At 41.0% G+C, this 27684-nt stretch overlaps 1 protein-coding gene across 1 annotated transcript; it reads left to right on the top strand.

The window, feature by feature from the left end:
- Positions 1 to 536: 536 nt before the first annotated feature.
- LOC117459083 (neuronal migration protein doublecortin-like) lies at positions 537 to 25274 on the top strand. Its single transcript, XM_034099928.1, has 7 exons — positions 537 to 674; positions 4284 to 4713; positions 6879 to 7210; positions 16147 to 16249; positions 18964 to 19053; positions 21967 to 22067; positions 22551 to 25274. Exons 2-7 carry the CDS (start codon positions 4350 to 4352, stop codon positions 22605 to 22607), a joined length of 1047 nt encoding a protein of 348 aa, XP_033955819.1. The 5' UTR covers positions 537 to 674; positions 4284 to 4349; the 3' UTR covers positions 22608 to 25274.
- Positions 25275 to 27684: the final 2410 nt, after the last annotated feature.

The raw sequence follows: 27684 nt of genomic DNA, 5'->3' as shown, positions 1-27684 counted from the left end.
TGTGTACTATCAAAATCAAGAAAAGTAAGAAAGTAGGCTGAACGTGTCACACATATGAACATGAGTGAAGAGTTAACACACTAAATATGTTGTTTTCTGAAAGGCCCTTTAAAGGCAACCAGAAAGTTAAACACACCACAGTGGTATTAAAGCTTTTATCTTCCACCTACAAAGAGCTCACAGAGCTTTTTTTGTTAAATGGACTCAATTTATTGCACGGACGCACACAAAAAGCCTTATAGGAAGATAAGGATAACAATAAAGGAAGAGAAGGAGTTGGAGATTTACTTCCACCCCTTGACAGAAAGTGCCTCATGCCCACATATCATGAGCTCTCTAATGGGCTCTTTAATCTTTAAACCAATAACTGTAAATAATAGCTTCATTTTAATTCCCAGCTTGTCCATGCACCTTTGGAGAGGCTGGTGTGAGCTCCACCCCAGCCCCTCTCTCTCTGGTACCCGCAGCAGGGCCACAGTGGGCGGATCCACGGCTCGTTGGCTTTAGGACCCAGTGGCTCCTCCAGCAGGCAGGCAGCGGCTCGGCTCTCAGACTGAAGCAGACAAAGGCGAGGGAGAGACGGCGTGCCGCTATCCTGCTGCAGCATCGACGCACACATTCACACACACACTCCCCCCACTCACACTCCCTTCTCTCCGCAAGCAGCGACGCAGGTGAGTCCGTTTACTGTGTGGGATTATCTTCAGACTTTTCCTGATTTAAGGAGAAATTGAAAAGGGCATTCAGGGTTTGCTTTTGAGTGGTCAAATTGAGATGACATTGCATGTATTTGGAAGAAATTATTGTAGGTTTTGAGATTGGAGCAGGTGGATTGTGAGTAGGTGTGAGCACACACCCAACCCCCTTCTTTCTTTCTTTTTTGCTGAAGAAAAACTTGTATCTTGTGCGCTGCTCTGTGCCATGTGGCCACGCTCATCCATCATACATGGCAAGTGTGGCATCAGGAAACTTTTTCATTCTTAAGCGACTGGGATTTAAAAGTATCTGTGCATGGCGTGGTGTTCCCAGATGGATGACTGTATGGATGAGGATGAGTGGTTGCTGGTTGGAGTGTGTAGTCACCGGGGTGTTGTGTGGGTGGCTCAGCCGGGTGCACAGAAATAGCCACAAATATGAGTGATCCCACACAATGATACTGCAGTGCTGCTGAAGCCTCTGAACATGCTTTAATCTGTAAAAGAAGGCATTGATTTAGCTGGGGTGGTGAGTTTTATTCAGTTGCTGATAAAAACCTGTAGTGTGTCAATCAAGAGATTATCTTAATGTATAGCTAAATGTCATATAGTTTAACACTGAAAAGCTGTTTTAGTGTATCATTATTGCTTCCATTGACAAGATGCACTTTCTGGAGCAGCTACATTTATGGTGATGTCACTCTGAAGGCAAGGCACCCTGTTTGAGACAATGGACTGTCCTAGTTGATGCTCCATTGGGGAAGGGTCACTGTTGGCTCTGCCCATTAGTGCGGCAGATGGGATTGAAACCTGGCCTTTGTCAGCTGAGGAGCACCCAGCAGTCCCACCCCTGTCAGCGGGCTGTCATAAAACCCCAGATAGCAGCACAGCCAGGGGTTAGCAGGGGATTGGAGGCCCCGCCACATGGATGGGTGGCGGCAGCGTGTTCCATTTATTCCATATTAACAGGCCTCTGTTTGTCATTGTGGTCCCTTTTGTATGCACAATACAGGGCATTAAACCATAGTGGACAAGATGGATTATTAAAATAGCATTAATAGTCCTTGTTTCATTCATTGGTTTACATACACCGGATGAAAAGGTTGAAAGAGGCACAAGAGGCTTTTCTTAATATATTAAATGCTCATTAGAAGAAGAACTGAGTGATATGTTTGAGATCAAAATGTAATAATTGGTGGGATATTTAATGCTAGGGCTCCATCTGAAGATTAGTTCAATTGGTCTATCAGAAAATCTCTTTGGTGACATTTTAAACGTCTTGTTTTGTCTTCTCAGCAGTCTGAAGCAGTCCAGCTGCTAATGTCAGTTGTATTCAAAGAAATGACCATTGTTGTGCGTCACTCAGAACATACTCTGTAAATGTAAATGCATATTATGTTGATATAAATCCATTCAAAGCCAATTAATCAGGAGAACCTCTCACTGAGGGTTTGGATGAAAATGGCTAGAAAATGGTGCAGCATTGAACAGATTTTTTCGATGAGAAGAATCAAAACTGTGATGTCTGGTCTCAAACCTCATCATGAAAGAAAAGGTGACTTTAAGATGCAGGACGACAAATAGAGTGTGTGTTGTTTGTGAGCCACTCAGAAATTAGATGAGGTCAAAGACCAGTGACCTTTTAGCAAATGTTGTCAAGTCATGTAAACCAATTATGATCTGAAAGATGAACAAGCGACTGACATGCATGACAACTTGCCTTTTCTAGGCTTTTTTGTTAAGATTAAGGTTTCCAAAGGCTTTACCTGTCATCTGCACAGAGCAGCACTGGGTCAAACTGGGAAATACAAATCTTAAGGCAAGATGAACATGCAATCTTTAAAAGAAACAGTGATCACTCTTGCGAAATACGATTTGTTTAAAGAACATTATGATGTAAAGGAGATTATTTCAATGGAGCTGGGCTTTAAACTCGGCACCGATGACTTCCTCTTTTATGTGGGTGTGTGTTTATGGGTGTGTATCAGTGTTCACTTCTGAAAGGTACTGTATGGTTCAATGAGTTTTGTGGTTTTGAGTACTGAGTTGTATCCATCAGGTGGTCGATTAACAGACCAGCCTTCAAAAAAAAAAACAGCTGCTCCAGCCATTTGCCAGTCCACCCTAGCATAAGTGGTTTATTGTTTATTGGCTGACCAGATGCATCTTTTGCATAATTCCTAGTAAACAGGAAGATCAATTGTACAATCCAGGCTATTATTAGGGCAAAAAAACATTTAACATTTCCTTTCAAATAAGGAAAGGATTCAAATGTAGTCTTATTGTGGTGATATATACATCATTTATTTAAACTCAGTTACTGTACCACTTCATCCACTTAAATGTTAAACACTGCTCTGGGAATCCATTACCTTTACGGAACAGTTTAGATGTGCTATAAAACATCACAGGATATGTAATCTTGTATAAAATGTAATATATTTACAGTGGGATACCCAGATTGTATATCTTGGGTGTCTGATTGCTTTTGCTATGCTTTTCAATGGATTATATTACCTTTTTTTTGTTGTTGTCTCATCACCCAGATTTTGTATGAGTTGTCGTTTACTTTGGATTTTTCAACACCTTTTTTATAACATCATGCCACACATGCCTTACTAAATGTACTTACTATTAACTGCTTGACGTTTTAATAAAAGTAAAAGAAAAAAAGACACATTTCCCACAAAGTAATACAAACTCATCCTGACATAAATGATCCGGGCAGATTAGCCTGTCAGTTTCTAATAGTTAGCTCGTTGATTTATCAAAGACAAGTTTTAAGAGCTTTTCCCCTGAACATGAAGAATTGGCCATGAGCCAGAGACTTATTCATCTCGGCAAGTGAGACAGCGGCTCTCAGGTTTATAGGCGAGATACAGAAGTTGAGACATATCATACGTGCTTCTTGGCTCATGCAGCAGTTTAGCAAAGGAAGATGTTGAATCTTTTCTAAGCAGAAATATAATCTTATTTATAATAATATATTTGCTCCACAGCAGTAGTGTTGATACAAGCCATTCACATATGTGTTTTTCTTTGATAGTAGAGGTTTCATAAGCTAAATAATGAACCCATATATACAAAATGTTCTTTGAAGTGGTCAGGTTGTGTCTCTGTTGGAAGCCGAATATCAATCACTCATCATCCTTTAGATCATAACCAGTCTTTAGTCTCGCTTAAAACGATTAGTGGTTTCGTTCATTGTCCACCTATATGCAGATGAAACCATTTACTTCATTGGAGATTGAAAGCATTCGGTCAGTGTCCAAAGTAAAAAAAAAAATCCATGTCTCTGTGTTGGTACCTAAAACTCATTGTGATTCAGAACTGGAGACACCGCACCTCAGCCAGGGTGGGAAGAAGAGTTGTAGAAATGATCCCAAAGTACTAGAGGATATTAGATTGATATGTCTATTCTGACTTTGAAATGGTTGTTTATTTGTCGCTTTATTCCTGGTTCTGAAAATGGGTTGTCTAGTTCATGTTTTTGGAACAATTACAAAAAGTGAATCACAATTACGTCTCAATTTCAGTGCAGTATTTTACTTTGTGAAACATAACCTTACATACCTTTTTATTTTCCAGACTCTCCGGAGCTGGTGACCACTGCCACACATCTATCTGTCACAACCATCAAAGCTTACAGTCACCATGGAGCTAGACTTTGGACATTTTGACGAGCGAGACAAGGCGACCCGTGCCCCACGAGGCGGGCGTCTGAACGGACTCCCCAGCCCCACCCACAGCGCCCACTGCAGCTTCTACCGCACGCGCACCCTGCAGGCCCTCACCAATGAGAAGAAAGCCAAAAAGGTGCGTTTCTACCGCAATGGAGACCGCTATTTCAAGGGCATCGTGTACGCCGTGGCCACCGACCGATTCCGCACCTTCGACGCGCTACTGGCCGACCTCACACGCTCGCTCTCTGACCACATCAACCTGCCTCAGGGGGTCCGCTTCATCTTCACTGTGGATGGCGATCGAAAGATCTGCTCTATGGATGAGCTAGAGGAAGGTAAGCATATGTAGTAGGATGCACCAAGCACTTATTAATATTAATATATCTGATTAAATTAGATTTCATTTAGCTGACGTCTCAATCCAAAACAATATGCAATAAGCAATTAAGATACAACCTCAGAACAATGAGAACATTGCAGATATATTCTCTTCGTATTACAAAAAAACATTGTAAGTCCTGTTTTCTTTGTGAAACAGGTGGGTTTATAGTTTGTTCCCCAGTGGAGCCGCTTTAGTGAGTTAAAATTGAGATGCTATAGGCCGCCACATTAAAGATAACCTTCAGTTTTAGATCAGTTTCAGCACAGAAGATTTTCAAGTATAACATTGCCAATTCTGAAGATTAAAAGTCTTATCTTTGAGGTCTAGACTCCTGTAAGCTCTTCATACGATGCATCAACTTCTAATCTGATTGTTTACTTTAAAAGTATCCAGTTTCAAGGTCCACTTCTCTGTGGACAATTTTGTTGGGCTCTGAAGAAGAAAAGATTTATAAAAATGTCTTAAACGCGAAATCCAGTTTGAACTCGACCTCAAATCGACTCGTCTCTGGCAGTGGTTCATACTCAGCTGAAGAGTCAGCGCTCTGCTGCTCAGCATGGGATGAATGGCTCATTAACAGATGACATTAGCATCTAATTCATTAAAGAAACCTCCAGCCACAATTTGGGAGTGTTATTACTGTCGAGCGTCTCCATCGGCATCCAACAGTGGGTGGAAATTCCAATTAAAACTGCACCTCTAGTGAAAAGAAAGGATTGTAATGCTTTTACTCCAACACCAATCAATCGAATGTTTCTCAAGGCTAATTAATAAGACCCAGTTAAATGACCCAGTCCTGGTCCACTTTTTAAGATCGTTCTAAATAAGTCTGACAGAGGGAATTGGGGAAAAAGCTTGACGATAAACTGCAGCTAAATTTGTTCGAATTGAGACGATCATGTCTGCTCCTTGAGCCGTGTGTGGCTCTTTGCTTCCCTACATGTGTGTGTGTGGGCAGTGCAGTAAGAAAGGGGCAGCACTGTGGGTGGTGGGGGGGGGGGGGATTGCATTGTGCTTCCTCTTGTGGGATATAATTAATTGCTCAATCTCTGCCCTATGTAATCCTGTTCTCTGCCTTTTGTGTTTGCTGTAATTTGTCCACATTTGGCTAATTGTTGCCTTCCGGGTTCCCCTTTTGTCCAAATGTATCTCCTTCTATCGCCCCTGCTGCATTGGGTCTTTACTTTATTTCCACTCCCCGTATGAGCAAGAACTGCTCTAAAGATAGTGAATTGAAGAATGGCGACAAAATTGAAGATTATTTCGAGAATAATATGAAGTTGGGCCACATTTTGAAATGTTTAGACAAAGACATGCATGTGCGAGCTTCAGCAAAGTTTGTAAATGTACAACACCATATTTTCCATTATTTCAGACGTCTTATTTAAATACTCATTTTATATGATTTTATACCCAAAAATAGTCTATAATGCACTGACATGAAATCTGCTCAGCCCTTCCCAAAAGGATTTAGTTGATTTAGTTCACCAATCATTTTCAAATCACAAAGTTTCCCTCCTGCAGTGCCATTAAAGCAATAGGGATGAAAAGCATTATCTTGTGGTGATCCAAGGGTAAAAAACCTGGTAGCAGAAAGCCTGGCTGTGAAAGTGTTTCTTATTGACATCGTAAGCATTTCCCTAAACAAAGCCAACTTATTCTTAGCTGCGACATCATTAGATCAATGTCGGATGATATCCAAACTGTGAAAGCCCAAATATTCCCTCAGTGGTCTTGATATCTCATCATTTGAGTTCCTGCAATTTTAAATGGTTGAGTGGACGCCTCTGGGAGTCGTGTGTGTGTGTGTGTGTGTGTGTGTGTGTGTGTGTGTGTGTGTGTGTGTGTGTGTGTGTGTGTGTGTGTGTGTGTGTGTGTGTGTGTGTGTGTGTGTGTGTGTGTGTGTGTGTGTGTGTGTGTGTGTGTGTGTGTGTGTGTGTGTGTGTGTGTGTGTGTGTGTGTGTGTGTGTGTGTGTGTGTGTGTGTGTGTGTGTGTGTGTGTGTGTGTGTGTGTGTGTGTGTGTGTGTGTGTGTGTGTGTGTGTGTGTGTGTGTGTGTGTGTGTGTGTGTGTGTGTGTGTGGCAACAAACAAAGCCAATTTCCTCTTTGCCGTCACAGGGGAAAGCTACGTGTGTGCCTCAGAGAACGTGTACAAGAAGGTCGACTACACAAAGAACGTCAACCCCAACTGGTCCGTGAACGTAAAGGCCTCCGCGAAGAGCCTGCAAGCCTTTGGAGCCAGAGGCGGCAATGGCGGAGAGGGCAAGGACTTTGTTCGACCCAAGCTAGTGACGGTGATGCGCAGCGGCGTGAAGCCTCGCAAGGCTGTGCGCGTCCTGCTCAACAAGAAGACCGCACACTCATTCGATCAGGTGCTCACCGATATCACAGAGGCCATTAAACTTGAGAGCGGCGCGGTGAAGAGGATCTACACGCTGGATGGCAAGCAGGTATGTCTCACCTCACCTTTAGCCGTAACCCAGATTACATCATGCTCTAAATTCAAAGACTGTTGCATGTGTCCTGCAGACCAGTTGCATATGAAAAGCTATATCCAAAGATACCACACTGCTAATGTCTTGTTGGTCTGCATTTGTGGTTTATGGCCATCTTTTTGTAGCATTAACTGGAACAAAGGAGGTACTGTGTGTAAGCAAAGCTGCACAGTAGGAACATCTGTGGTCAAGATTAAAGACAGTTCTTCATTCATACAGCTACCAGGATCAAAGCAAAGAAGGACACGAAATCATTTGCTTTGGAAAAAGAAAAAAAAACAACCTCAAATAATCACAATGCATCTTTCAACATCAAAACGAACACGGTAGATAGAGGTAGAAATCCTCCCTTGGGTCAACAGAGACAGAGCAGGTCCATGAGAACAACCTGTGTGTACACTATGACCTTCATTGTCTGCAGTCTTTATTCTGTCGGGCAACATATTGTCCTGTCTTGTGGTTCAGGTCATCAGTATCTTGTCGACCTCCCTTTGTTGTAAAGTGGCCATGAGACCATCAGCCATTCAAAAGTCCTGGGAAGTTCTGTCTTCCATCCTCTGTAGTATTGAACAAACGACCAAACCCTGTTTTGTTGTGTTGATAATTTTGTACCCATTGTTACTCTATTAAGAGTGGTTCATGCATTACATTGCATTTAGCTGACGCTTTTATCCAAAGCGGCTTACAATAAGTGCATTCGACCAAGGTTTCATAGAGCCAAGCATTTCAAGTGCTACTCAATTAGCTTTAGATAAGCCAGTCCTTTATTAGTATTTAAGTGCTTTGTTAGTCATTTTATTGCTCGAAGTGGAGTCGAAAGAGATGAGTTTTCAGTCTGCGCCGGAAGATGTGGGGAGAATATGGGTCTAGGAAACCTTTTTATTTTAACATGTGAACCTAACTAGCACAGTGAAGCTAGGAAATGTACAGTCCTCAACCTTCAATCCTTTAAGCTACCTGAGAATCCTTTATGTATATCCTTTTCTTGAGCTTATGAACATTTTTAGAATAAAGGATGTCATGCACATTGAATTTGAGTTGGGCATGGTGTGTCAGGTAGAATATAGCTCCTTTTTTTAAAAAGGAAAAAAAGTATTTCTTGCCCAACAGATCTTACTGTCGATTTTTGAAGAAAATTGCCAGTTTCCTGTCCTCAGACTACCCCAGCGGGTTGAATTTCCATTTTGAGAAGATGAGAATCAAACTACAGACATTTCATGTTCCACAGATGGGCAAAGTCTCTTGAGAAACCTTCAGGATTCTTTGGGGTTTAGTTAACGGACCATTTGGTTTGTTGGCAAAAAGAAAACTGGGCACTAGAATCCACAGGAGAAGAAAAATCTGATTTCTACAGGCTGGCTGTGGGTAGTAAACATTTGGATTAACATAGACGTCTATTAGAAACTGACCTTACTTCTCTCCTGATTTTTATTTTATTTTTTACCATTTTCCTAAACAGTTTTGTGTCTTCTCCAATATATCTTCCTCATTTTGTAAATATTGGTCCCATTTTGAGTAAAATGAACAATAAAGTAGTGTATTTGTCTATCCTGCCGTTATGATAAAGTACATTTTTATTTGATACAATTTATTATATAGTCTAGTACCTCCAACCACTGTGCACTGGGACGCAGCTTAAGTTTAGCTAAAACAAAAGCATAATGGTGGCAAAAGCCGATCTACTAATCCATAAGGCACACAATATGCTTTAACTTTGCCTGAAAGTCCCTCCCTGGGGGAGACTATTGTTTCCTCAACACACTGGCTAAGCTTAAGGGACATAATGTTTTATTCATTGTTAGCTTTATTGGAGCGATGCAGGGTCACCCACCTGGAAGACTGTGTAAAGGTCTGTGAGATGGACCGTCTAATGTGTCCTTTATATCAACATGTGCTGCTTTATAAAGAAAGAAATAACCTTGGAGGTAGCAGTGTTCGGCCATTCAATACATATCGTTTTCTATGACCTTTTGACTACAACAATTCAACAATCCTGATCAAATGCAGGTAATGATCTATATTTTCTCTTGATAAATTCACACCTGTAACCAACTGCACAGATCAGATACCTGCTATCCAGACGATTGTGAATCCCAGTTCATTAACGGAGGATGCGGAGCAGGCGTGGGATCATGTGTGGAAACCAACATGGACATCTGTTCCTCAGTCCTCTCTTTGATATGGCTAAATGTTCGCTAATTCTCCTGTGGGGACCTTTTTTGCTGTATTATTCATTACATTGTGCCCTGCTGAGCTCCTTTAGGTGTTGTCCTTCAGTTTTGTTCCTCTGTATTAATAAGGCTGGAATCACTTGTGTCTTGGAGGAGGGGAGGGGCGCTGAAATGAAAGATGAGGGAATTTTGATTGTAATGCTCTCTCCCTGAGGAGCAGTCTGTCTGCCTGAGGTCTTATACCGGTATTCCTCTGGACACGCTGGCTAAGATAACCTTTTCTTTCTTTTTGCACTCGCCTTTTGGCATACATTTTATTCTTATATTTCATCGTTTTTATCTTTGTTTGATTGTGGTTAGGCTTGGTTCCTTAAATTTTTTCCCCCATGCATTTTTAATGATATGATTCCACAAAATTAACAGCCGCCACATGGCAGCTGCTTAAATCTAGCATATTGATTAATTTGTCAACAGTGTGGATTTAGATGAATTATATCATGACGAGTGTCCGATCGCTGTTGGCCTCGTGCCAGTTTCACTGCATTGCACAGAAATGTGAGAAATGCAGCACACGTTATTGTGCAGCCTTTGTGTGAGGCTCACTGCAGCTGCTCTGTGGTGGAGGTGATATGGTGGAAAGCAATATTGATGCAGTGCCCGCCCCTCCCTGCCTGATCCTCCTCTTCCCATTCCGTAGCGATAGCTGCTGGGACCGGTTGCTAGGAGACCACATCCCAGGCACAAAGAGAGCCCAGCTGGTGTGGACCGGTCTGTCAGATACCACATCCTGTAGCGGGTGTGAGGGGGCACTGTCAATGCAAGCCTCACATGTCATGTCTCTTTACCTGTATATGCATTCCATCATTGGGTGTGGGGCCGCAGTGTGTGGGATAAGGTTCAAAGGATCGCTTTGTTGGCGAGATAAAAGGTGATTTAGGTTTTTATAGCATTTTTTAAATGCCTTCTTGGTCTTCCTCTTTTTCCCTCAGCGCTTTGCAGACTCTAAAGACAGCCAGCCTGCCCTCCTCTCTTTGTCAGAGTTGTGAACATAATCACTCTCATTTCCCCTCAAATGCTGCTGCTTTTCACTTCAAACAGGAAGGGTGGGGCCGCTGAATTCATTATCCACTCTGAAAGCAAATTAGGATCATTTACATTTAGATGATTAGTAATAGTAATTCCCGTGCCTAAAAAAGAAATAAGTACATTTCTTGATTTGCCCTCACTGCTTTAGAAGGCCACATTAAATCAGTTTATTCAATTCCTGGCAGCCATTTTGTATGAATGTCTATTTAACAGAGGTGTCTGCATGGGAGAATAGTTCTGATTTGCATTTAGGATCAAGTGCTTGTTCATTTGAATTGCACTTTGGCATGTTTTTCGTCTAATAGATGCCAAATCCAAATGTCATTTGTGAAAGATGTTGAAGGAACATTGTGTTGCGTTGAGAGTCAGCAGCAACGGTCAAAGTCTTTGTAACGTGCCCATTATTCTGACTGGGGTTTAGAAATGGGGCTTGCATTTAATTCCTTTTAAGAAAAAAAAGAATTGTCAACAAAGAAAAAGAAACCTCGGGCACAAGGTCACACTGCCATTGTCAGAGAACAAAAGACTCCAATTTGCGTTAAAAGTGAATAACGCACGGTAAGGAATGATTGGGTGAATAGGATATGGATAGAGGCATGGATTTAAGGCTCCTTAACGACTAAAATACATCCAGTAATGGGGAAGAAAAGCCTGCCTTTCTCTGGTTATCAGTGCTCTCGCAGTCTGTTCTTTGCCATGCTGCAGAAGCAGTTGTCATGGCAATAAGCTCCGCTCTGGATTCAGCTTTTGACAATGGCTGTAATACGCTGAGTGTGCTTTTTACATCGGGTCTTACCTGCTTGCTCTCTTTTCCTCAGCCGTCACCACAGATCACTGAAGCCACATTTCACTCACACACCCCCCCCCCCCCCCCACATACACACACACTGTTGAACAGACGCAGACAATCAGGCTGACAGAGGGGCGTGGCACCCCTGATGAAGCATCTCGAGCAGACATGGAAGCCTGTATGCGTCCTCTGCGCCCCCCCCCCCCCCCCCCCCCCTCTCCTGTACAAGGACCACATCAACAAGTGAGCATGACCCGGGGGGAGGGGGAGGAAGTACAATTTAATAATGCTAAGAAGACCACATCCGTCAGCCAAATGGAAAGCCTGTTTCCTCGGGGGTTGAGGAGGGGGATGGGGGTTAAAACAACATCAGGCACCAGCTGGTCCCCATGACTGTGCAGTTATCGCTGGCTAACCGGCTCATCTGGGCTCCAAATGCATCCGGAGCACCTACAGTAGCACACAGACTCTGTCAGGTCACCAAGGTCACAGACGGGTCAGAGAGGAGAGAACAAGCCTCATCAGAGTGAGACTAATCACTGCTGCTGCTCAAATAATGGCTTCCTTTGTCTTTTGATATACTGCATCTGACTTTAGTCGCCTAATAAAAGCTGTTGCTACAAGAGTCCATTATTTTAGGCCATGATAGTCTGTGAAACCGTCAGTTGAAATGGACAAAATGGAAACGCTGTGTGTATTTAGGAGGAATTTTCCACTCGGTGCGGAGGTGCTGGTATTGATCAGGTCTGTGTGCCTCCATTGAAGGAAATGGTGTGGGAGTTTCCCCATGGGCCGGCAAAGCAAGGTCTTACTGGCTCTTTTTCAGCCTTTTATACTCCACTTCTCTCTCGCATAGCTCGGTAATGGTGAGACTACACAATGTAACATTCAAAGAAAGCTAACGGTGAGATTTCTATTATGCATATTTTTTTCAATTTTGAATTTATTCAAATGCACCAACCTCAACCTCATGCCATCCCTAGTCTTATCCTCTAACATAAAGAAAACATAGTTACATAGAAAGTGCTGCAGTGTATAATACAAAACCCCTTTCATAAGCGAAATGCTTTTTTTGTTTCAGGTGATTTGGGTTGCGGCAGAATGAAACCCCTCAAATTGACCTGCGATTATTATAATTAGTATCATTCTATTGTCTGGCCATTTGCTGACTCGTTAACACCGCTGGTGAGCCTTTACAGTTGGTCAGATAAGCACTGATTATGAGTCACGACAGAATCGGCATTATGCAGCATTAAATAACAACACTGCTGCACGCAGATCAATGAACATGCTGTGTGGAGTCAGAGATGAGACGGATAACAGGCCTGGACGATAATTTGTGTCTGCTCTGACTGTGCTGCTGGAAATATGAAGTCAAGACAAGCAGGAGCCTTTTTTTTAATATGTTTCCTGCAGCTTCACACACAAGATATGGCAAGAAACTGCATGTATATTGGCCTGAGACATTTGTTTTTAAGTAAGTTCATAAGTTGGCATTGATTTGTTTAAACAGTTTGAGTTACATCTGGAAAGTTTATATACAAATATAATCAGACAATATTCAGACCGTCTGAGCAAGGGTAGTTTAATGATATTGGATACTATTGGTACCATACTCTATAGACCATTTATCATATTAACTCTCTTATAGGTGATACTGCATGTGGTTAACTTCACTGTGGCTTTTCCATGTTGGTTTAATAAATGATAAAAGATGAAACATCACACATCCAAGGTTATTCCCAGACCTTTTTCTGCTTTGTAGAACATATAATGGGAATGAAAAACGGTTCTATAAGCACCATAGAGAGGACCTACATAACTTGGAAGTGAAGTATTACAAAGTGTTGAATTTCTATTTACCTCTCGACTACAATGCCCTAACGACCCGTCCGCGGCCTGTGGACAATCGTCCGCAGTCGGGCCAAAGGAGCACTCTGAATAATTCAGTTGTTGTAGTTGGGGGATCCCTGCATAGCTGTTGGTGGTTTTTGGGGGGTCATGTGGTCCGGACAGCTGGTGGGGCACAGATTAGGGATGGGCTTGGTGGGACAGAGGGTGGGGGGGCACCTGGAGTCTGGAAGGGGCCAGTTTTTCAGAAAACCCCACCAGCCTTCCAACAATAAACACACAAATCTATGCCTATATGTATATGTATATGTATATGTATATGTATATCAGTGAGGTGTCAGAAGCATGTGCAGTATGTTAATATGACGGCGCTTCTGATAATCTGATGGCATTATGTCTTCTTGTACTGCCCTTCTCCAGTCTGCTGCCAGTATGACGCATTTGACTGACCTTTTCAAATTGAGAGCGGATGCTTCTCAACCTATATCCAAATGTTTCCAAGCGGACCTGCCCTTTCCTCACTGCAGCCATGTTTCAAAGGGACTCTGACATTTTACATTTGATCTGATCGCATGCTAAACAGAGCGGTTTTCCACAACATTTCTGTCAACTTTAGACAGACGTCAAAATACATTTGTGTTAATAAATCATTAACTCATGATGGGCATCCCATGGGATAAGAAATGTTGTTGTTACTTGGAGTTTAAGGGACACATTTAGAATGATTTGTGGTCTTAATGACGCAAGAGCCCCGATCCAGGATCTGATCTGTAATTGTACAGATAATATGGATCTAACGGAACCCCTGTCGGGAATAGGATTAAAAGGATTGCTTAAATGCAATGTTTTTTGAGACGATTACCTAGGCAGGATAGATGCTTTCTGAACCATGGGGTTAAACTCATGTCGTGTCATCCGGTTTCTTTGAAAAAGAAAAACCCCTCCTTGTTTTCAAGTATTTATTTTGCATCTCATATAAGTTAAGTGGACAGATTGTGATGAAATAAAGTAGCGCTGCCTGTCAGGAACCATCAGAGACGACGGAGTCTTCGTTTCTGGTAAAGAGATTAAGGTAGCATTCGGTCGGATAAACACTTTATCCCTTTAATCAGCTCTTAAAACATGGACAAGCCTCCACCCTCCCACCCCTTTCCATCTCCTCTCCTCCACCCGCTGGCCCTGTGGGGGGGAAAGAGCGATTTGTTAATGCTTCCATCTTCTGATTAACTGTCAGGTGCCCTCGTTGCCCCACAACAGTTTAACCTAATGAAAGTAACATGTATCTAATCTCTTGATAATGAACACGGAAGAAAGAAGAAACGCATTTCCGGGACTTTTAAAGTAGGCTGTAAAACCAATTAGATTTAGCTCCCTGGAGTCAAAGCCCGCTCTCTATGCCTCGGCGGGATCTCTCAGGCCTGTATCCGGGGAATCTTGTGGGACTCAGAGAGGGGTACAGCTGTTGGATGCCTCGCCTGCGAGTCACCAACACACACTTTTAGCATCTCTAGCAGGACGGAGAATCAACATGGCAGCTGCTGGGGTGGGGAGTTCCCAATTTATCTGCAGCTCATAGTTTGGATGCGTATCACAAAGGAGACCGTAATGCATCTTGACTATTCTGGCGGGCGGCCCAACATGGGGGTTATCTTTGTGCCTTGAACCCCTGCAGAGAGAAAAGCAACAGGGTCTTGTGTCAGTGTGTCTTGAGTTTTAAAAAAATTAGCCCCAAAAGTAGCCAAGTGAATAAAGACCGAGAGAATCCTTCAGTTCAATTAGTTCATCTGACAAAATCCAATAATTCAAGTGAGGAATAACAAAGTCACTTGGTGTTGAAAGGCAAACTGGAAATGAGGCTTTGAGATGCTTTGTAACAAATAAAAATAAAAAAAACCAAGGGGAAACACAGCTTTTAGCCTGAATGGTTTTAATAGGCGTGCCTGAGCTGGTAATGGCGCCCGCCTGTATAATGGAGAGTGGAGGAGAAGGTGTGGCTCACAGACATCTGTCCACTGAAGCCATATTGTGCTAACAGCTGCTATATAGTGAAGAAGACCCCGGGGAAGGAAGTTGAATCATTTAAACACTACAGAAAAGATGTAACATGATCCTCTCTGTTTTGGCTTTTCTCTGTCTTTGTGTGTGTTTTGTTAAATGCACCTAATATAGCTGAAGGTATGTTAACATGGCAAGTAAAACACAAAGGTGGCGTACTGCTACCTGAAGCTGACTAAATCCTTTTGGCTGCCATACAAGATACACAGTTAATTCATCCACATAATGCTGTGTGTTTAAGAGTTTAATTCATTACATGAAATGAACTAATCTTGTACCATTTACTTTGTCTGTTTCCTGTCTGAGTGAGCACATCATCCAAGGTCCTCCTCTGCACTGGCAACACTTCTTCTCTTGGCTGTATTGATAACGCTTTGCACAAGTCCTGAATCAGCATTTCAAATGAACATTATTAAATGATGAGTAATAATGGGACCAGATGAATATGAACAGATTGTCCTTTCTTGGCACACACTTGTTCTGTATCCCTCACATGAAGTGCACTCAAGGCACTGGTTAGCAGATATGTTTAGCCATGCTAGCATCTCGACAACCATCACATAGATTGCCATGACATGCATTACCAATTCATTTCCCGCTCAGTGTAAATTCTCATAACTTTGGGGATTTCTTAACTATCATTTCTAATGCCATCACCAGATGTACATTTCAATGTTCTTTGAAACTTCAAAGCTGATGACCTTTCCATCAGTGTCAGCTGTACTTTAAGTTATTTTGCAAATGTTTCAATCTTGCTGTGTGCAAAGATCTGGGGGATATGGTAAACATTATACTTGCCTAATATCCATATTTTAGTCATTGTGAGCATTTAGTATGGCAGAAGCTAGCGTTGCTTCAAACCCTTGTTTGCTTTTCTATGAAAGAAGTGTAATGCCAGATTATTAAGGGTCTAAAGTTTCTGTTATCTGGCTCCACAGGTGACTTGCCTTCAAGATTTCTTCGGTGAGGACGATGTCTTCATTGCATGTGGACCCGAGAAATTCCGTTACGCCCAGGACGACTTCTCTCTGGATGTGAACGGTGAGATTTTACATAATTAATATGGTCACACATAATGGTGATTATCAGCGTTGTGCATTGTAAAACCATGGTAAACATAGAGTACGAGCTTTATGATTATCTTGCAGCAATACTGTATCAATCAAAAAACAATTCATTTGAAATCAAATGTGTAATGGCAAATGACAGCAACAACTTGCACATTACAATACTTGACTGGGCTCATATACTGTTAATGTTGATTTTACACATCTACTTAATAAAGTCTTGATGATAAAATATTTTAGAAAAGGGATATAAAAAACCACCCTAACCTGTAACAATCACTTTTAAATTCTGATGTTCTGTTGGTTTCCCACATTGCACTGGGGCACTTCAATGTATCAGTCATATTGAATGTGAAGACTAGAAATGTCCACATACATCGACAGCAAAATAGTTCCAGGGGTGTAGGTTATTATATCAGCCACCCATCAGGGGCTGTTCAGACTTATCAATATTATATTCACGTACAAAGCTGTGCTGTGTTCGTAGCGAGGAGCAACATGATGTATGAGGAAGGCAGAGCAAGAGAGAAGTCTGTTATCTGCAGCTGGCAGCAGGGGTAGGAAAAAAGGTAGAGAAGAAGAAGAGTCATTAATCTGTCTGGTGGCAGGTTTAGGCCAGCTGATCTGCTGCTGCTGATCTGCTGCTGCTGATACTGCTGAGAAGTCGAGGAGAGAAAATGTAAAGCCTCCTCTCTGCTCCCGGCAGACCTGGAAACCCTATTTTTAACAACCCACTTCCACCCACACCTAATGTCCCCTCTTCAAATCATTCAGTATCTTCTAATTTACTTTCAATCTTAACAGTGTCATTGTTCATCCTGTCTCTTTCCCTCAGTCTCTTATCAGGATGAAAGGGTGGAGCAGGCAGTACATTTATAATGATCTTTCAGTATACTCCCCCAGTGGTGCCAAAGCTAAATTGTTTCATTCAGTCTTCAATAACCTTGGGGCAATGCTACATAAAATGGACGACAGTCTGAAGCACCCAGACATTACTGAGGAGTAGAGAAAAAGAGGGGGTCTGTCTGCAATATAGAGCACATGAACAAGACGATTAAAGGGGCCCTATTATGCTTTTTGCCGTTGTCTCTTTCCTGTAGTGTGTTAAATAGGTTTTTGTGCATGTACATGTTCTGCCTCCATTGGACTCGTTTGTTTAGTTCTGTAACATATAGTGACATCACTTAGTAACCCTTGCGCTGCTATTGGCTAGCGCTCCAACACATTGTGTGTGATAGGCTAAAGGGCAGGTCATCTCTAAGTGGTTGACCAATCATAACAGAGGTTCATCTAACCAGAGCAGACTGGGCTCTGGTTTCAGACAGAGGGTGAACAATAAAGACCTTATTGAACATTAAAGCATGTCACAGCATGTCACAGTAGAGGCACAAAATATGAACCTGAAAATGAGCAATACTGTACATCTCCTTTTTCAAAAGTTGATGAGTAATGATCATCCCAAATGAATTAAATGTTATCTTTATACTTATAGGGCTGGACTTTAAAAAAAAAAATTTCTGCTGACAAAATTACCAAAATAGATTTAAATCTCTTGTTGTTATTTTTCACACTCCTCATGTTAAATAAAAGACTGATGGACATGCTGGCAGAGAGGAGGACCGGTGAACCTGCAGCTCTGTTTAAGCAGCTGTGACATCAGTTGGAGGGAATCTGCGTGGATTGACTCGAGGCTGAAACAAAACCCTGAGTAGACGAGACAAGCTGCCACTCTGAAGCATTGTCAACACCGTGGTGGCACACCTTGCAAACAATGGCGCATGGATGTCGACTGTATCCAGTAGTGTGTGAAGGTTAAGAGAGAGAAAAGATCCCCGGAGACGGAGGGAGGACAGATAGTATAATTAGCATCAAAAGTGGAAGAGAGGAGGAGGGGGGGGGGGAGAAAGAGAGGGAGTCTGACAGCACAAACACAGGGGGAGATGCAGAGGGAGGAGTAGCAATGTCTGGAGTCGGTCTACCGTGATTAATACACTGACCCAGAATATACTACATACTTTAAATGTATATAAATGCTCACTGCTCTACGTCTGATGAGTTCACTAGCATCAGGTATCACTCTAATAGCCTGTAAACCCAGGGATGTCGAGAAGGCAAAGCAACTATGTACAGTGTGGGCTGCTTATTGTTCATTTAACCTTTTTTAGAAACTCATATTTTCCAACCTTTCCAAAATACCCTACTTTAAGGATAATGAATAGCTTTCAACAATTGCATTTCTCAACGATGTATGGTGCCCTTTTTTTCACTGCTTGTGCTAAAACTTGTGGGTAACTTCACTGCCTACCAACTCACCACCTGTACTATTTTAACCTTGTCACTTCCTTTCGGGCTGTCATGTTTAAAATACACGAGTTCAACAAGCCATTCAGGTTACACCAATCGTGCAAAAATAACATTGAGAAAGTGTCTCCAATAGCATATTTTTAGTAATTTTAAAAAACATTTTCTTCTTCCTAGGAAAATGTACACACTTACCTATTTATCAGTAAAGTATCAGGCCTGTTCATTGTGCATTACTAATTGTACTTAGCCCTGTGGTACCTTGCCTGTTTTGTTCTTTTATTTTTTCATTGTCTTTTTTGGTTCCAAATATGAACACATGCAGCTCCCACTTTCATTTTGGGAGAAGTGATGTGTTCTAACTTTCTTGTGTGCTTCTGTCCACAGAATGCAGGGTGATGAAAGCAGCCAAAGCCCAGCGTGGCTCCATTAAGAGTCCTGGTCCGATCAGGCGCATGAAGTCTCCGACCGAATCAAGTGAGCCCATTATTATCTCACCCACACTGCAACACTTCCCGTTTGAAAATACAGAAAGAAACTGACCTCGCCTTGTTCTAGAAATCAAAACAAAGAGAGCTGGTGGAAAATAAAACTAGGCCATTTCTGCTGCTGTACAAATAAATCAGACGTACAAAGAGCAGAGTGATGGAGAGAGCTGCTCCGTCTTTAGCTGACCTTGACCTTTGACCTTACTCTGTAGGGAGTTGTTAACATAAAGATAGACTTTTCCTCTAGGGTCAATACTATGATAAAAGATGGTTATAAATTACAATCGAGCATGCTTCCAATGAGCACATTTTAAAGATGCTAATGAGAGAATATTCTTTCCTTATATATTTATTTATTTAGGCAAGGCAAGTTTATTTATATAGCACTTTTCAACGCAAGGTAATTCAAAGTGCTTTACAAAAAAAAATGAAAGACATTAAGCATTAAAAAAGAAAAGCTAATAAAATAAACATTAAGGAAAAATACACGGATAAAAGTTAATATAATTGTTTTACTCTGTTCGACTTTGGAAAAGATCAAAAGGCAGAACAATAGTTCAAATCCTGGTTCCTCTCTTTGTTGTCTTGTTGTGCTTGGAGTGTTTTTTTCCTGGGGGGTCCAAACAACATCAGCTCCTATCTCACTAAACACCCCATAAAACCCTCTAATACTTGAGAATGGGGACAGTCTTTGTTTATTGAGGGTAATCTGATGAGATTTAGAATAATGTTGTTATTGCAAATTCTGTAAACACATGAATAAAACATGATAAGTAAACAAAGACTGTGCAAACAGCTTTTAGCTGTTTGCTCGACGATCACGCATTTTTAACATTTAATAGTATCCAGGAGCCACTAGAGCCTAAGAGACACTGGGGCCTGCGCGTGCTTGAATCTTTTATGTGAACAACAGCTTTTAAAAAAACATTGCTCTGCCGCCTCAGATTGTAAAGCTGCACCATGAGCTTGCTGCACAGTTGCTGCCTTGAAATCTGATCGGTGCAGGCATGAAGAAGAAAAGCTGTTTTCTTTGACAGCTTTCCATGAACACTGGAGAGGAAAACATACTTGAAAGTTACTGCATTGCTTTTTATCTCCATAAGCAGTTCAATTTATATTTTGCTCAACTTTATTAATTATCCATATTTTCTTGCTATTTACGATGGCCAACCAACCGAGAGATGTTGAATCTTAAAGCCTGTAAAAGTATGAGCAGTGTTTTCCCAACACTTGGAAGACAATTATTCAATCCCCTGGAGGATAAATTCACAGTTTCTGTTTCATGCCACTTAACGTGATAAGTGAGGGGGAGCTCTGGCGTCTCGAGCACTGCAGGGTCCCTCAGTCCTTCAGCGGTGCTGAATATTTTATTGATTACTGATGGGGTTGATGGCCTTTTTAAAACAGCAGATGGTTGGGCTTCACGCTGTGGAGGCAGTAAACTGTTGAGCATTACCCACCTCTGTAACACCTGAGGGGTCAGCATGGTGAGGAGGAAGGGGTCCAGTATGTGACCGGCATATGTAAACTGGGATTACTACGGATAAATCAAGTTAATGGGATTCAATCAAATCTTTCCTGGTGATGGCGATGCAGGGGTCAGGGCTTTTTTTATGACCAACCCCCACCAAACCTGTAATGAAAGCCAGTCTGCACCTCCTGACTCAGAAGTATATATATTTAATCAACCAAAATAACCCAACCCACATTTGTGAAAAGTGTTTTGCATGAACAGATTATTGATCTGTTCACACAGATAATACTGAGACAAATCGACCTCCATATGAGACCTAAAGGGAGACGGAGAGCTGACCCTAACCCGCACAACTCGAAAATCAAACTGCTCTATTTCCTGCTAGGAATTTAAAGCCTCACATAAACAGAGGCTGCACAAAAGTGACACAAAATGATTATTTGGTATTAATGTTTGGATCACTATTACAAATACTGATTTATAGTCCGATTAGGGCTAAATACACTCACTGTTGGTTATATTCGAAGATGAAAAGCTGTAAAGTACTGCAGATTGAAATGGTCCTGTTATATAAGTCTAACTTTCTTCAGCTGTTGACAACAATAATTAATAGACTTAAGGTGCAAAGGTTTTAATGAAGTGAATACATTGAAAGTGTTTGGCATGGATCTGGGATGAAAGCCCTCAATGAAACAAAGTAATCTCCAATCAGTCCTCGCCACAGTGGAATGAGTTTCCTTCAGAGATGAATACATCTCTCAAATGTAGGAATCTGAAGACAAAGTGGGCAACTTTGCAGTCTACAGAGAAAAGGTTACTCTGCCTACTCTGTCTGTTTCATCTCTGAATGAAACGGCTGCACTCTCTGTTCAGTGTGTGTGGGAGAGCTGCTCATGTTTAGATATACTGATTTTAAGATTCAAACATAATAGGACTTGTTATTTCAGGGTTTTAAACAGCTTGTAAAGTCTGCATTTGTAAATCTGGCTGAGTGGTTAAATGAAGCCTGTGGCATTAAGTTGGTTGACAAGGACGCGTTGTGTTTTGGCTCAAACGTACACTGGCCATCTGGCTCATAGTGTTCACAATTCTTTTCATCTCTTCACAGACAAAACACTTTCTTTTTTAAAGCACTTAACACACACAACTTAGATATAAACACAATGTTCTGCACAGAGAGAATCCTAGCAACGTGGCAGGACGCAGAGCGAGTGAATACAATGCCATCCAACAAACGGAGAGCTCGTCAGCTACCTTGAGACCTGGAGAGACAGCGTCCCGCTACACTGAAGCCAAATGAGGCCGCAGTTCAGGAGTGACTTTTCTACTCTTCTAATAAAGAGTTCCAGGCTTCTCTTTCCAATCCACACTACTGTTTACCTCTGTTTCTCCCTCCCTCTCACCCTCTTTCCCTCTCGTCTCCCTCAGCCAACGGGACGGGCTCCAGCAGCCAGATCTCCACCCCGGTGTCCCGCAAGCATTCCCCCACCTCCCCCCCCACCAGCCCGGGCCACAACAACAAGCAGAAGGTACCCAGACTTCTCTCCCTCTCCTCACCTGCCACCTCTTTGTCCTTTTTGATCCAAAGTATATTTTACACAATACCATTTTGTTTTACAATTTTTACTTCTAAGGTGAGACACTAAAAGCAAAATCATTGTCTTTTCATGCAATGGTCAAATTTGTTTAAAGAGTCTCTAGTATACTTTTTGGGGTTTTCCCTAAAATCCCAAAGTTGATCTCCCCCCCCCCCCCCCCCCCCCCCCGCCTGAAGCGCTTCCATTGGACTACGTTGATTAATTCCGTAACATATGACATCACTATGTAACACTTACACTTGTATTGGCACCTCACAGTAGAGGCAAACAATTAAAATATGAACCTGAAAATGAGCATTACATGTTAAGTTTATGCCCCATATGCATGTTTAACCAATTAATTTCAGAACATTTGTACTACAAAACATATTGTCTTAATGTAAGTGATAAACAAGCTCCTCTGTGTGTTTGCAGGATCTCTACTTGCCCTTATCTCTGGATGATGATGACTCTCTGGGCGAATCGATGTAGAGCGTCCTCCTGCCTCCTCTTCGGCCTGAAACACAGAAGTTTTTATACCTCTGATGCGTTCCACCTTCACTCAGTGCCACCTGTTGTCTATGAGAACCAGTCTCTGTCTCTTTTAAGGCCTTAGTCCCCAGGGCTATGACACCATTTGCTGCTTGAGAATATCACAACCCCCTTTTCAATATGTTTCGTCCACGTTGAAAGAATCAGCTCACTGATGTTCAGATGTTTGTTGCTATGCGTCACTATTTCTCAACGCGGGCACACAGTCCACTGACCAGCAGGTTTCACGGGTGTAAAAATGTCACTTTGGTATCCATTTTTTTTTTAAAGATTGCACTCTAACTTTTTTTTATTTTGGTCACATACTCTCAAGCAGCAAATGGGTTTTTTAAAGGGTGTTACTCAACTTTTTCACTTGTATTCGTAATGTTCCTCCATGTCCTCCTGTCCTACAGTTAAAGGTGTGAAAGATAATTTTAAGAGGAAATCTGCCAAGCCAGATAAAGTCTTTCTAACCTGCTGTAAATACTGTGTATAGCTATCCATCATAACATCTCTGCTCAATTTCCATTGCTGTGCTTCCATAACGTCACTACAATGTCCGTCTAACATTAGCTCAACATGGTACAGGGTATGGTCAAAGTAAAAGAAAAACAGCCAACAAAACGAAGTCCCACCACAGAGGGGGAGTGGGATGCAGCTCGTGAAGAGCGTTATCTGAAGCCCCCTCGACTCGTATTCCCAACTGAATATATAAACCAGAGATTATGAAACTTTTTTAAAAAATTAGACTTTTAAATAAATATAACAATGGAGGCCTCAAAATCCTATATTTGGCATTCATCTTGTCTAATTAGGACGAGGATAAAATAATAAAAAGCATCCCACATGGCCCTCAGTGAAGTCTTCGTGGTTGTTTCCTTTATTTTGACCCTCTTAATAGAGATTAGGAGAAAATACCCTCTGTGTTTTAGATTTTCACAAACTGCAGTGCATGATATTAATGAATGATGAAACCTAGACTTAAAGGACCTAATGGTGCATACAAACAACCAAAGGAAAAATATTAGGCCTTTTTTTTTTTTTTTTAAAGCCAATACATATAAGTCTAAAAAAAGTCCCCTTGTTAGGCCCGGTCATCAATGGTGGTGAAGTTTTATAATAGAATATGTGAAATTCAAAGATTAATAAATGAAGGTCTCAAAGCCAAAGTATGATGTTCGCAGTACGATAATCTTTAACCCAAGAGTTATAGAAAAGGAAAAATACGTAACTTCAATAGTTGTACAATTCTTTAAATATCCTTGAGGAAACACACCTGGAGATGTATGCATGTTACTTTTAACAAATCAAAATAACGTTGAGATTAAATCATAAATTAGAGTTTTATCGGGTGCTCAAAGGTAGTGGGATCCTGTTTTGCATGGCTCAGCATAGTTCTCAGATACAGGAGGGATGAAAATGTAACGGTTGTCTAAATCTATGTGGTTTTTCAATTTTTATAAAGTTTTATTAATTTATATCAAGGGTACTTTTCTAAGATTTCTTTCTAGTGTAACACTAGTACTTTTTCCAAACCTCTGTGAAACTTTCTATGGCCATATTTCTTATTTCTATCGTCACGACGTGCATCGTGTGTTTTACAAATCTGTCGAGAGAAAAGTTTCCTCAGATTTTTGCAGGCAATCAAGCCTGAGAATCGCTAAATTGGACGAAGCTGAAGCACAAAGCAGGGAGCTTCTATTTTATCACAGCAACAGACACTTTACCGTCTACTTGCCAGCATTTAATGCGTGACCACAATTCATTTATTAATGTATTGAAGATGAAATGCTGCACATGTAGTAAATTAACATCTATGCATTTGGATTAAAGAATAGTTAACAATTGTCTGTAGGAAGGACCTTTTTATACCCAAAAGCATTAAGAGAAATGAACTAAAACTGAAATTTCCATTCAGGTAATCCATAGTGATAAAGGGACTGTCTGAAATGTGTATGTCTTTAGAAGTGATCAGGTCCTCTGGAAAAACTCTGAACAGCTGTGAACTAAACATTTCTCCTGCAGGGAGTGCTTTCACGCCAGCACAATAAAACATCAGCTAATCACTCTGCCCTCCATTTTGTACAAATAACCCATTTGTTGTCAGTCAGTTCCATATAACCTCTCCATGCTAATAATGTTCTTGTTTCCTTGATTTTTCTAAGCTTCTTACAGCGCTACAGCATAAAACATAACAGAAAATGTCGTCTTGTGTTAACCTGCCTCCACCATCTAAGGTGGACGGTGTGAACTCATCACCTACAGTGGTGCCTTTTTCTTTTTTAGATGACTGTCTTTTGATAAAAAAATAAATAGAACAGGACATTTGGGATCTTTGTTAACCGCTGTTTGTAAAACATTTTTAAACGTCTTGAATGAGGACGCCTCCCGACACACTTTGTTTTGTAGAGCTACAGGACACTTTATCATGGTGTAAATACGCTCCCTCCTGTTCTCTTTCATATGTATGCCTTTCTGAGGGAATGAATGACTTTTTTTTTTTATCTCTTGGAAATGTACAATGTCCTTTTTAGTGGTATTTTGCAATGTCACAGTGGCTTGTTTCAGTGCTTCATTCAATGTATTAACTGGTATCCTTTTGCAATTAAAAACGGTTGTATTTCACCTTTTGGTCTTGAGTTTATCACAGCCACATGGCCATTGCTCTCAGATCTATTGAGAGGATGTTTAAATGGATACAAATGGTTTTGTGTTTGTGTGGAGATCACTTGACTATTTTCATCACCATGGAAACAGGGAATCTGTCTCCCACATTTACAGCGGTGGGCCGGTGGCCCATCATGTCAAACACCGACTGAACTGTTTACACTGTCAATTTATTCATCATAATATTTGAAATGTATCACGCTTTATCAATATTATCAACATTTTTAACAATTGGCAAGCCAATTCAATCTTGACATTCAAACGTGTTAACTCCCTAAAGTACAAAATACCTATGTGGGATATCTGCAGGGTTATATTTCATTTAGTTTGTTTTAATTGATACATATCATCCATGGATCAGTGGAAGTATATAACCATTGCTCCATAATTCAATATAGATGTAAACTATTGGTACAAACATTTAGCAGCTGAATTAAAATAAGCTGCATTATCTTAACGATGGTACCTCATGCTTCTATATTTACAGTCCAAATCACAAATACTGAGGACATTTTGAAATGTCTAAATTGCTCACATAAGCACCCAATAATACATACATCCCCACAAGTATATAATGTGAAATATAAAAGTAGTGTTCATTTATAATCATCACATTCACAAACATGTGCCAAGTTGGAGTACAGAAGTCACATTTAAATAAAAGTCTTACTATATATTTCATTACAGCCCTTTAAGCGGTATAGCAGCATGTTTTTATTGTTGCATTGTGCTCTTCTATCTGCTATAACAAACACTGACCATAGTGAGTCTGGCGGCCTCTGGTGCAGGGCTTTAAGTTCGTTTTTAGTTGAAAGACACACATTACACTTAAAGAAGTTCTGCCATCTACTGGCAGGGAGTTAAAGCTTCACATACATAATTTAAATGCCATTAAAGGTCCCATGTCATGGCCATTTCTACTGATTATAATTCCATTGTTGAGGTCTACTAGAATAGATTTACACTGTGCAACTTTCCAAACTCACATTGGTTTCTCAAACAGCATCTCTGTAAAGTATGTGTATTCACCGGTATTCACTCTCTGTCCTAAACGGCTTGTTGAAGCTCCTGCAAAACACTCAAAACAAACAAGCATGAAATTAGACAGTGTGCCAAAAGGATCATTTATGAGACATGTTGTCATTTGATCTTCGAATGGTAAATATGGCGGGGAAAACCGTTAAATTCATGCCAATGGTAGAAGAACAGCTAAGTAGAAAGAGGATTTGATTGGTAGAAGCATGGGTCTGGAAAGGTCTTATTAATATTTGTGAATATGATTTAATCTTGGATGAATATGATAGAACATCCTGAGCATATTTGTTTAAATTGTTTACTTTACTATCTATTTTATCCTAGATAATATCCCCCTTGTTCCAAATGCTTTACGGTCAATCCACTTCCTTCTTGTCTGCATCCCTTTCAGATCTCATATGACGACATTAAGGGTTTAAGATCACTGACCTCTCGCTTCAAGAGAAATTGTTTCATGTTCCCAAATATTGGACGGACAGATATCTCTCTTTCACCTTTTCTTCCTGTTCTGATATAGGTCAAACACAGTATATCCATTATAAATCACACCTGCATGTCTCTTGGCTGTGAGGGATTTTTTAAAAAGAGGACAGGACTAGTGTTAATATGTGGGACAGATCTCAGCTGGAGCACAAGCAGAAATCTGTCAGCTCTTTTGTAACAGCGCAGTTAGAAGTGTTAATCTCTACTAATAGACCAAATATGCTGTAATCTCCCATATATATATATATATATATATATATATATATATATATATATATATATATATACAACATCTCAATAAGAGTGTGATTCCTGAAGCATTAGCAGTGGGTTGGAAGTGCACAGTTTGTCCTCAGGGTGGCACCAGAGGAAGACACATGAGGTTATCTCTGCCTGGGAGAAACAAAAGGCATCTGTGGAAAGGTTTATTTTTGTGTCCTCATCACTGTTACATATTTTGTATATGAGTAGCTCATATCTTTTGGCCTGCTCATGGAGTGTCCAAAAGTGCACAAGTTCATCCTCAAGGGAGCATGCATGTTCTCGTTAAATGTCTTAAAAAGCTGAAGAATACTTTCATAAACATTTGGCCAGTAGATTACGGGGTATTTTTCTGTGAACCACAATCTGTTGAACCAACTGCCCAGAAAGATGAGATGAAGAGAAAGGCTTCAATAATAGATACCATTTCATGGATTTTCTTCTAACACATTGTCCCTTCACCGCGGTGTTGTCACCAGGCACCACTCCCAATGTCATTCTCCCTGCCTGTTTGACAGAAACTGTAATCTGAATCAACCAACAAGCTACTATTCAAAATAAAAACAGGGAATGGACAAACCTTTGCTTT

Source organism: Pseudochaenichthys georgianus, chromosome 14 (genome assembly GCF_902827115.2).
Source record: "Pseudochaenichthys georgianus chromosome 14, fPseGeo1.2, whole genome shotgun sequence".
Lineage (NCBI taxonomy): Eukaryota > Metazoa > Chordata > Actinopteri > Perciformes > Channichthyidae > Pseudochaenichthys > Pseudochaenichthys georgianus.
This window is presented reverse-complemented; position numbering and strand designations above follow the sequence as displayed.